Source organism: Lepus europaeus, chromosome 20, assembly GCF_033115175.1.
Source record: "Lepus europaeus isolate LE1 chromosome 20, mLepTim1.pri, whole genome shotgun sequence".
Classification (NCBI taxonomy): Eukaryota; Metazoa; Chordata; class Mammalia; order Lagomorpha; family Leporidae; genus Lepus; species Lepus europaeus.
In genome coordinates this window covers 34,079,758-34,091,218 of record NC_084846.1, presented here as the reverse complement: position 1 = coordinate 34,091,218, position 11,461 = coordinate 34,079,758, and the positions used below count along the sequence as shown (strand labels likewise).

The window sequence follows — 11,461 nt, the reverse complement described above, 5'->3', positions numbered from 1 at the left end:
CAGGGTTCTTTAATGACACACTCACATCAGGGACCTGTGTCCACACCGGCAAGGGAAGTGGAGAACTGAGACATGATGGCCACTGTGCAGCGGGCCGTGGACATGGACGTGGACATGGTGAAGGAACACGAGTGCCTGTCCTCTGCCCTCTAAATGACCTTCAGTCTGCAACAGCCAACCGCAACTTGGGAAGCCACTCCCTGGGCAGTGGGTGGACCTCTTCTCTGAAACCCATCTGCTTGTACACAGGGGTCTACACTATACCTCCTGGAACCCATGACGTGTCTACACTTGCAGAATCCTAGAGAGGACCTCAGGCCCACATGGCTCACCCTGTCCCCGCTACTGTACAGATGGAGTCACTGGGGCCAGCTCCAAGTTCATGCAGCAAGTATAGTGGGAGGGTCCTGTGACCAAGGCAAATGGCAGGGGCGGGGCTTGTCTGCATTTCCCGCCCTCCCCCACCCCACTGCACCTGCTGGGATCTCCTTCCTGGCACTCCTGGGGGCAAGGTGCATGTTAGGAAAGGGGGGCCACGCCCAAAGGCACAAAGCTTTGACAGTAGAACCACAGGCACCCGTGGCAGGTGAGCAGGTGAGCAACTCCGGGTCGAGGGGGACTGCCTGGCACCCCTCCAGGCCAGAAAAGGCTACACTCTGAGGGCCTCTCTTTTACCTCCTCCGTGACATCAGGGGAGTGGGGCAACTGGTAAACCTTGGTCCCCAAGAAGCTCCGAGGCCAAGAAACAGAGACAGAGAAAGAAAGTTATATGGACACCCCTAAATGAGGCCTGACCCCGAAGGCAGGTCCACTCAGGGGAGTGCCTTTGGCCAGCTTGTCAGAGTGTCTGCAATACGGATTTCAGCCCGCCCGCCCTCCACCCCCCCAAACCCGCACCCCCCAGGTCGGTGCCTGGGCCCGGCCCCTCTATTTGGGTTTCATCTCCACCCTGGAGTTGATGTCATCGCCGTCCAGGTCGTACTCCTCCACCTGGCCGCTGGTCCACACCTTCATGCGATCCGTGAGGTCGCTGCTGCGCGGCGCCAGGATGAAGTCGTAGATGAGCACGGCCAGGGCGCCCCCGATGAAGGGCCCCACCCAGAAGATCTAGGAGCAGAGTGGGCGGGCTCAGAGGGCGTCCAGCTCGTCCCAGCCTCCCCCACTGTGAGGGCCCAGCAGGTAAGAGGCTGGCCTGGAACCTGCATAGGGCGCTCCCTGTGAGCTGAGCTCGGCCTGCAGGTGCGCCAGTGAGTGCCTGCCTTCTCCGCCCCGAAGTCCTGCTGGGGGAGGGACCACTGTGAACCCACTTCACAGCTGGGGAAGCCTCTGCACCAGGAGGCAAGCACCTGCCCCAGGCCACGCCGTATCAGGCAGAGCAGGACTCAGACCCGCTCTCAGCCACGCTGCTGGAGTGACTTGTGGGCCGGACAGGGCAGGGTGGGTCTAAGCTGGGAGGGAGAAGCCAGTCCTAGAACTGCCCACTGTGTGACCCCTCATGGTCCTGCTGTCTCCCAGACCTCCGTGTAGCGAAAGCAGGATGTGAGGTGGGCTCGGGCTTGCTGCGGATGCTAGTGCCTCCCACCCACCCCCGCCCCAGGCGGCCCCCACAGGGGTCACTTACCCAGTGGTTGTTGAAGTTGTGGGTGAGCACTGCCGAGCCGAAGGACCGAGCAGGGTTAATGCCACAGCCAGTGTAGTCGATCTGGGGGTTGGGGAGACGACAGGGGGAGAGGAAGAGGAAGAAGAGGGAAGACAGGATCCGGCAAAGGGAGAGGAATGGAGAGACAGGGCAGGGGCAGAAACAGGTGCAGGGGAAGCGACAGGAGATCGAGGTGGGGGAGAATGCAAGTCAGACCCAGAAGCACTGAGAGACACCAGCCCAGAAAGCTGGTCAGGAGGTCCCCTAGTCCCCTGAGGCTGACCTGCTCCATCCACAGCCCCACCCGCAGCCCTGGGCAAGGCTTTCCCTGACTGCCACCCCAACCAGGGAAAGTCCCCCCAGCTCACCGCCAACAGGTGTCCCAGGGCCACAGAAAAGCCGATGGCAAGGGGAGCTGAGCCGCCCAGGTCGCGGCGCCTGCGGTCGGTGGTGGCCAGCACGCACAGCACCAGCTGCAGGGTGCCGATGATCTCGATGCCCAGGCCCTGGCCTGAGTTCACGCCAGGGGCCAGCTGTGGGGACGGGAGCAGAGAGGCCCAGTGAGCACGGCAGGCAGGGACTGGGTCCCAGGCGCCCCTGCCTCCCAGGATCGGGCACCAAGAACCAGACTCAGTGCCTCCAGAGAGAGACGAGCACTGTGCCCTTTGCTGTGCCCAGAGAGGCCCGTCCGGACACACACAGCAGGCGGCCCCAATCGGCCTCATCCTCTCCCACACTACGGCTTGGTCCTAGGGCCAGCCTAGACCTCCCCAGCTCTGCCTGCAGATCTGAGTGGCCTGGGGCACAGCAGCCCTGCAGGCTGGGGTACCTGAAACCATCGGCAAGGGCGGAGCCCCAGGTGTGGGAGGAGAGAGTCGGGGACACTTGTGGAAGAAGAGGAGGAGTGAATGGGAGGGCCCAGCTGGGGGGTGGAGGGGACATGGCCTCCTACCCCCAAAGTCCAGAACATGCCACCCACCCCCTGCTGCATGCCCGAATCCCAAAGCTAGGGAAAGCCCGCTCCACTTAGCCCCGCGACTCCCTCTGTCTCAGTCTCCTTCTTGCCCGGGCCCCCTGCTGCCTCCGCCCTCCGTCTCCGCTGCCCCTCCCGGGTGCGCCTCTCCCGTGGCCCAGTGTCTCGCTCCTGTTTCTTTTGGCGTTCCTGACTCTTCTCTCTGCATTCTCCCTGCCCGCTGGCCTGGCCTGGTCCTCACTCTGGCCACGCAGGCCCCCGCCACCGCCGTCTGGCTGCCACTTGCTCCTGGGCCACTTTTAGAAACATGACTCATGGAAAAAGAAGGGAATGAGAGCTACCATGAAGTCACTGGAGCCCCATCTCCCACAGCCGCACCAGGCGGACCCCTCCCCAGGAAGCCCTGCCCCCTGACGCGCCGTGCACCCGTCCAGGGGCACTGGACCACTTGGTAGAGGCCCAGCACAGAGATGTGGCCACTGAGCCGCCTTCCCCCAAGCAGGACAGCTGCGTCCCAACAAGCCGTAGTCCTGAGGCCATGGGGCGTCTCCGCACCCATGGGACATTTTGCAGATTCCTAGGTGGGGGGCATCCCCCCACCCCTCCAGAGGTTTTCCCAGCCCCACCCTGAGGCCATCTTAATAAGAACAATTCTCTTCCCGCCTTTGTCTACTGCACTCGGCTACAGGGAGTGAGTCACATCCCCTTCTCTGTCTGCGGCCCGGCTCTGGGCCTCTCCTGGCCAGCTCCAGAGCTTCGGGCCCTCGGGCCAGCCAGCTCTCTGGCAATGCCCAGTTCTCTGCTGGCGCTCCAAGGTTGGGCGCCGTGAGCATGGCCTGGTCCTCTCTGGGCCTCAGTCTTGCCATCTGCAAAGTGGATTTAATTGTCCCTGCCCACTGTCCAGAGCAGCCAGGAGGTCCAAAGGCAGCGGGAGCTGTCTGAGGAGTAAGGGAAGGGGTCCGAGGCAGGAGGAGCCAGGGCAGCACTGCTGGCTCTTGTCCTGGTTCTTTCTCGTGGTATCTGCAGGATTCAGGGATGGGCAGAAGGGGAGGGGGGCCTGCCTGCGCAGAGGTGTGAAGATGGTGGATGGAGGCAGGGCTGGCCGGACCCAAAGCTGACAGAAGCCCAGCCTCCACACACCTGTGAGGCCACGCCCCTCAGAGGCTCCTTCTCCCTCGCTCTGCTCCGCTCTCCAGGATCGGCTAATTGCTTGCTGGCGGGCGTCCTGTGACAGATCCTCCTGGCTGATTAATGGAGCTGATGCCCTAAGCGGAGCTCCTGCCTCAGACTCTCCCCACCCAACCCACGGCCCGGGGCCAGCTCAGCTCAGCTCCTCCGCTGGTCAGCAGAGCAGGGAGTCGTGCACGGTTCAGGGCCCAGTGCTCTGGGCCCTCGGGGAGGAGAGAAGCCAGCCACCTGCCCTGGGGACCCCAAAGTGCGCCCCCTCCTGCCAGCTGAGAGCCGCGGGGGCTACAACCTTCCTCTCCCATTGCGTCACCATCTGCTGCCTTCCTCCAACCTCCTAATACCTTACATCACTTAGATCTGGATGAAATTCATCAGGATTGGAGGAGGCCTGGAAGAGCTGTTGAAACTTGATGTCCACGAAAGAGCAGGTAAAAAATTCAGAACTTAGCATTCCTGTGCACAAATCGCTGAGTGTGAAACAAGTGCTGGTAGAGAGCCCATCCCGATTGCAGTCACTTGGTACATGGGGAATAACAATGTTGCTCGCTCCCATGTAGTTGGACCCAGCTGAAGTCTTAGGGGAAACAAGTAACCAACAGTTCTGTGAACGCAAGTATAAGCTGTAGAAAAATCCACAGACCTTGGAAGCATGAGGAAGACACAGCTCTCGCTTTGGGCGCTGAATCCATCTCAGGCCCCTGCTCAAGAAAGCTGCAGACCCTCCCAGCTCTTGCACCTTCCGGCACCCCTTGCTAACTTTGACTTCTGTCCCACCCTGCCCCGCCCACAGGGACCTCCTGCCTCTCTATGGGTGCCTCACCTGCTCGCTCCAGGCTGGGAATTCTCTGCCCAAACCTCTATGGAGAGAGGCCAGCTGAGCGGAGGTGGGCGTGGTGGAGGATGCTAACTGTCTAGAGCTCCTTCCCTCCAGGGGTAGGCCAGCTCTGGGCAGGCTCCCTGCACGCTGGGCCCATTTGTTTACCTGCTAGCTGGAGGTGATGGCCAAATGATAGACTCTGGGGCCCACCCAGGAGGCCTATGCCAGGGCTGGAGGTGATGGCAGATGGGCTGGCCGAAGCTCGGGGAGCAGACAGCCAAGCCAGAACCCTGCCCTGGGGTCAACGCTGCCCCACACTCACAGGCCAATGTACTGGCTACCCTTAGGCCCAGCCAAGGGACCAGGCTGTGCCCCACTTGGACGGGGGTGCTGGCAGAGCTGGCTGCCAGCATGTCCCAGGCTCCAGGGCTGACCTCTCTGGGAAGTGGGCTCTGGCCCTCCCTGCTATCCATGGGCAGGCCAAGCAGGGGAGTTCTCAAGGCCCAGGACCCCCAACTCGGCCTGGACACCCTCGCACCCACCGTTCGGGAGCAGCTGACTCCAGAATCAGGCCTGGCTAAGTCTCTGAGCATCTGCTTTCAAAGAACAGGGTACAGGAGGCATGGGGGCCTGCTGTACCTGCCCAGTGCCTGTGGGACTTGACACTGGGCAGTGGGGAAGCTTAGGGGCCATGTGCACATGGCGTGGCTACACCCACAGCTTTGTGTGTCTCTGCCTCTCTGCCTCTCACAGTGGCCGCGGCGTCTGCGGGTGACCATCTGTGTTCCGGAGTGGCCTTCTCTCTCTCTCTTTTTTCATGAGACCTCAAGAGGTTGATTACATAATTAAATGAAAAACCTGTCCAAGAACTACAAAAATCCTCAACCTGTATGCACCGAATGCTAATGACCCCCAAACTGGCAGAATCACTTGGAGAACTGGATCCACCCACTATCAGGCAGATTTCAACCAAGGGGCCCATGTTGTGGTGCAGTTGGTTAGGTGGCCACCTGAGATGCCGGCGTCCCATGTGGGCGTGCCAGTGCCAGTCTGGCTACTCTGTTTCTGATCCAGTTTCCTGCAAATGCACCTAGGAAGACAACAGAAGATGGCCCTGGTACTCTGGCAGAGGCCACCACATTGGAGACCAGGACAGAGGTCTTGGCTCCTGGCTTCAGCCTGGCGTAGCCCTGCTGAAGATCTCTCTCTCTCTCTCTCTCTCTCTCTCTCTCTCTCTTTCTCTTTCTGCCTTTTAAATAAATGACATAAATATTTCTTTAAAAAGATTCCAGCCTCATAATTCACAAATTTGATTTCAGAAAATGTGAAAAAATGCCACACTCCTAAATTAGAGAATTTGCACACATTTTAAGCCCGCATGGGCCATTCAAAGAAACCCATCAGGCGCTGGCCCTGCTATGGCTGAGGACAGTGGTCACACAGGACACAGGGCACCATCTCTTACTCAGGTGGGCTCTGCAGGTCGGGGTCTCTGCCTGCCCCGAGCCCCTGGATGGCCCGGCCGTGCCACGCCCACACAGATGCCACTGCTGGCTGCAGCACGGTGGGGCAGAGGGAAGGGGCCCCTGGATGAGAACACAGTGGCCCCCAAAGGCCCTTTATTCACTCCCAGAAGGTCTTCCTGCTGAGAAACAATGCACAAAGCAGGGGCTCCCTCCCTCCCTCTCCGCCTCCCTCTGCCTGTTCCTTGCTGCAGGGCAGGGAAAGGAAGGGGCTCGGCTGAGGAGCCCCCACCCCTCCTCTGGGAACAATCGGCTCTTCCATCCGCAGAAAGAGGCCCTGATGGAGTGCGCCCCAGCACCGTGAGAGCCCCAGACGTGATGTTCTGCTCCCACCTGCTGGTCTGAGCACTCTGATCCCAGTCGGTCTGGAGACCCCAGACTCACTGGCACTTCCACACAGTGGTGGTGGGGCCTGCAGGGCCCGCGGAGGCTCTGCCAGCAGGAACCCAGTGCTCCCTTCCCCACCAGGATGGGGCTCCACACAGGGCCTGCCGGAGGGAAAGTGCGCTGGCATGGAGGGGTCCCTGCCAGGCGGGGTATAAAAAGGGAAAGGCAGGAGTGATGGGCCTGCAGGGCCCTGCACCCTCAGGGCGTGGCTCCTCCCGGCCAGGGCCAAGGTGCAGCCCGGGGGTGGATGGGGCTGCCCCAGGGCTCCAACAAGGGAAACAGCCGCTGGATTTTCCGTGGCGAGGGAAAGCTCCGCCGCAAAGCTCCGGCCTCCGTGTTCTCCCCCTCAGCTGGCGCTGGCTGAAAGCAGTAATTATAGGTCCCGGCAGTGGCACCACCAGCCAGCCCCTGGCCCCCTCTCTGGGCAGGGTCAGCGGAAACTCTGGCTTCCCTCTCCCCAGCCCACCCCTGAGCTCTGGAGGAGGCGCCAGGGGCCCTCACCCCGGGGAGACAAAGAGGGGCCTCTCGCCTGGTGATGGGGAAGCAAGGGCCCGGAGGGCGGGGGAGGAGGTAGCTTGGGGCCAAGGTCGGCTCTGCTGCGGCAGGTGGAAGCATTGCTGAAGTACTCAGGCCCTGGACAGCAGGGCTGAGAGGAGACCCCCCCCGCAAGAGGGGGTTTCACACTATGCCCCGGGGACCCGGGGCAGGGGGCTGAGCCCACGGGCTAGAGGCTGAACACTGAGCCCACACCAAGCTCCCACCATGGCCCCCAGTCCGGCCTGGGCCCTCCACTCTCCCTTCTGCTCTCACAGGTTCTCTGCCAGGAGAGTGCTTCCTCCTCTGGGAACGTCTCAGCCAGGCTCACACAGCACCTCCTCCCTGAAGCCCTCCCGACTTTCCTACCTCTAAAGTTCAGAAGTTCCCAGGCCAGCCGGGACACCTCTTATCATACCTGCAGCTGTGCACAGGGCTTATCTTGCAGAGGGCCTGTGGGCTGCCCAGGGCTGGAGCCGGGCTGGCCCCGCCCTGCACTCAGCAGCCAGCAGCCTGTCTTTTTCCTAGGGAGTGGGTAAGTGCAGGCTGGAGAGGGGAACACGCAAACAGCAGCTAACTCCAGGACTGCCGAGGCCCCTGCTTCCCAGAGCCCATCACACCCTTCTCTGTCCCTCGGCCACCCTGGCCAGGGCAGCTATGTGGAGTCCCACACAGGGTGCCAGTGGCTGAGCTAAAGCAGGCCCCCGCCAGAGTGCCCACCCCAGCCCCGGAGCCTCTCCCCTTGGCCACAGTTGGGGCTAGAACCGCGGGGACCCCGCAGGCAGGACGGAGTCCGTGGTCTCTCTAGGGCGTGTGCCGAGCGCTGACTCAATCAGGAGAGAGTTGTCCCTACCCAGTGTTGGGGTGGGGGGACACCCCTTGACTCACCCCAACCACTTCCTGCCACTTCTTTCCCTATTTTCCTGGGAAATCTCCATGCCAACGACTCACCCCACCCAGATTTGGGCCAGGGTGGGGCCCTGAGCCAGAGGGGCTGCGGGAGCCTCCCCTAGGGCTGGAGGAAAGATTGTGTCACCTGCGTGTGGCTCAGGCTGCTCTCTTCCCCTCCCCCGACCCTCCACAACGGAGGCATCTGGTCCACCCAGGGCCCTGCAGATCCCAGGGCCGGGGGCTGACGGAGCCCTTTCTGGGGGCAGCTGCTCTGTTTCTGGGCCCACACTCGTGCCCCAGACCCCCCACCTCTGACCACCTCCACTGCAGCGCCTGAGCCCCCACCAGAATGCTTGGCCCTTGTGGAGACGATAAGCTCCAGCCAGCAACGTGAGCGGGTAGTGTGGGCACAGCCAGGAGATGGCACCAGCCCGGGTACCCCTTGAGCTCCACAGAAACTCCGCGAGTTAGCAGCAGACAGCACTGGACGCCGTGCGCCTGCCCCCAGCCCAGTGTGACTGAAAAGCAGAGACCGGAGAAGGGGCTGGGACACCTAAGCAGGGTGGGGCCAGAGCAGATGGCACAGAGGGAGCACCGTCCTCCCGCCTTTGCCTGAGTGCCACACTGGAGATTGTGGCATTTGCCTGCTCTGCCAGGTGCATAGGCCCACCCCACCCCCCGCCTGCCCCCTGAGATGAAAGGCACAAGAGGGAGCCAGAAGGCCTGGGGGTCTCCACCCCCCTTCTAGGGTGACCCTTCCCCACCCCCTCCTGCCCAGCCAAGCCCTGGTGCAAACTTGACTCTCCCTAGTCACCTAGCTCTGCCCCCTCTGCAGAGATGGAGGCTGGGAGGGACATGGCCCGCTGAGCTCTGTCCCTGACACCCACTGCAGCCAGCCACGTCTTCCCTTGGCTAAAGTCTAAACTCCAGCCGCAGGGCTAATCTTCAATCCTGGGCTCAGCAGAGGTTGGCTCCGAGGAGGGCTGAGCGAGCGAGGTGTCACTGTGACAGAAGAAGTGCTAATCCCCTGGTGGCAGGGCCCGGCCAGCTGCCTTCAGCACCAGCCCCTTCCCAGGACTTGAACTTGAGCTGCAGAGCATGCAGACTCTAATCCCAATCCCCACCCCACCCCCGCCACCCCTGAGGAGCCTCTGCCAGCCACCTTTCTGTCCCGAGCTGCCTGCTCTGCCAGCCTGGTTTCTCTGGATCCCGTGCCTCCTCTCTGCTCCCTGAACCTGCCTGCCTGTCCCTCCGGCCCTCTGAGACATCCTCTAGCCCCTACGCAGCCACTCGTGCCAAATGGCCCCCTGCCGTGGCCCGGGCACTTGGCCGAGGAACTGCAAAAGCCTAGGTCTGTGACCACAGGCAGCTGCCACCAACAGCCACGCAGACATGCTTAGTAAGCCATCAAGGAGCAATCCTCTGGGCAGCTCCCGCTCAGCTGCCAACGTGTGGCTGCCATTACCCACCCTGGCCTAGGATCCCTGGACACAGGTGGGCACACGTGCCCCCAACACAGCAATGCAAATGTGCACAGCGCTTCCACAGGCTCAGAGACCGCACCGGCCAGCAGGTGCACACGCACATGGTCACACACACAAACACACCCCGGATGGTGGCGCCGGCCCCTGCCCCCACCCCATGCTGCCGTCTGGGGCAGCCGCCTTCCAGCAGCCTGGGACAGCGCTTCCACCCCCTTATCTTTGTCCAGGTCCCTGGGCAGAGCCACAGAGGGGCCTGTCTCCTGGGACGGGGGCAGTTGATCTGGGGACCTGTGTGAACACAGGGGGCCACCTGGAGGCTCCCCTGGGGATTCCTGCTCCCACACTCGCAGAACTGGTCACAGATATGCCGCCCTCTGGCTCAGCATGGCTGGGGGCTGCAGGCAGAGCTTGCCCAGGAGCAGGGCTCCAGAGAATGGAGCTGGTTGCACAGGCAGGGCAAAGGAGCGCCAGGAAGCTACGGCCCCGGGGGTACAACTGCTGGCCCAAACAGCCAGCGGCTCCCAGAGCTTGTTCCCGCAGCAGATGCCCTGCAGGGGACATTGGCACAGCCACCAGTCTCTGGAGCTCAGCTTCCCACAGTGCCTGGCAGCAAGCAGGCACAGCTGAGCTCCAGCCCCAGCTCTCCGTGACCTTCAGCAACCTCTGGTCCTCTCGGATCCTCAGCGTCTCCATCTGCACAATGGGCAGAGGATGGGGCTGAGTTCCTCTCTGCTGGACTCCCCGCACGCCTGGGTCCCCGCGACTCACGTCGTTGCGGCCGAGCGAGTTCATGGGCAGGGACGAGGTGACGCCCGAGAGGATGGCGGTGGCGACGATGGCCCCCACGCACTGGGCGATGATGTACAGGACGGCTCGCAGGATGCTGATCTGGCAGCTGAGCAACAGGCCCAGCGTGACGGCCGGGTTGAGGTGGGCGCCGCTGATGTGGCCCACGCTCTGGGCCAGTGTGGCGATGCTCAGGCCGAAGGCCAGCGACACCTTCACGTTGTCCTGCACGGCCGTCTGGTTGCTGCCCACCGGGTACTGGAAGCCCAGGGCAGAACCGATGCTGATGAAGACGAAGAGGGTCATGGCCAGGAACTCGGCCACCACCGCCCTCCAGAAGATCTTCTTCTTGAACTCGCTGGCCATGCTGGCTGGGGGCTCGGCGGGAGGCGGCTCGCTGCCTGGGGCTCCACTGCCTGCAAGCTCAGCCACAGCCTGGCCGGGGCCTATTTATAGGGCGGGGGGTGTGGGGGTGTGGACGGGGGGCGGGGAGCACAAAGGGAGGAAAGGCCTCTCCTTGCCGCTGGCCCGCCCCGCACCGCACAGGCCTCCTCTGGGGCGAGATGCCGCCACGGCTCTGCTGTCCGCCTGCCAACTTTTTTCCTTCCTCCTCTCCCCCTCCCTCCCTCCCTCCCTCCCTCCCTGGCTCCCTCCACCCTCCGCCCTGCCCAGTCCGAGGAGGCAGGCAGGAGGCAGCCGCTGCTCTAATAGGCTTTGGGAAATTCCTCCAAGCTGGCCCCACTCAGGGGGCTGGAGAAAGCCAGGTGGCCCAGACCTATGTGCAGAGCTCAGGGGGTGCCGGGCACGGTCCTCCCTGGAGGCGGCACCATGACCTGGCTTTGCCTGGCATCCCCAATCCCACCCAAGAGCCGTGTCCGGTCTGGAGCCGGCAGCTCCGGGGCCCCAGCACTGCGCGTCACTTCAGGGACGCCCCAGAGCCGCCAGGCCTCCGTGGACAGGGAGGGAGCTTGTCTGGGTGCTGCCCTCCGTGCCGGGTCAAGGGCAGGCATGAGATGGCAGGAAGCCCCACCCAGGGCCCCTCCAAGTCCCGGGGAGCAATGTGTATTGATGCCGTGGGGGCTGTGGGGGTGTCGGGGCCAGTTTGAGACATGGCCACAGGTTAGTGGAGAGACAGAAAGAGCAGAAGCTCAACCCAGAGCTCAAAGTCCCCGAGAGGAGAGAAAAGGGTGGGCGGGGGGAGGCAGGCAGACCGCAAGGGCAGAGAGGCAGGGGAGAAGC

At 62.7% G+C, this 11,461-nt stretch overlaps 1 protein-coding gene across 1 annotated transcript; it reads right to left on the bottom strand.

Annotated features, from left to right (window-relative positions):
* Positions 1-618: 618 nt before the first annotated feature.
* AQP1 (aquaporin 1 (Colton blood group)) lies at positions 619-10,656 on the bottom strand. Its single transcript, XM_062178955.1, has 4 exons — positions 10,205-10,656; positions 2,008-2,172; positions 1,622-1,702; positions 619-1,107 (listed from the first exon to the last, which is right to left on the bottom strand). The coding sequence occupies exons 1-4, from the start codon at positions 10,586-10,588 to the stop codon at positions 928-930; spliced, it is 810 nt and encodes a 269-aa protein (XP_062034939.1). The 5' UTR covers positions 10,589-10,656; the 3' UTR covers positions 619-927.
* Positions 10,657-11,461: the final 805 nt, after the last annotated feature.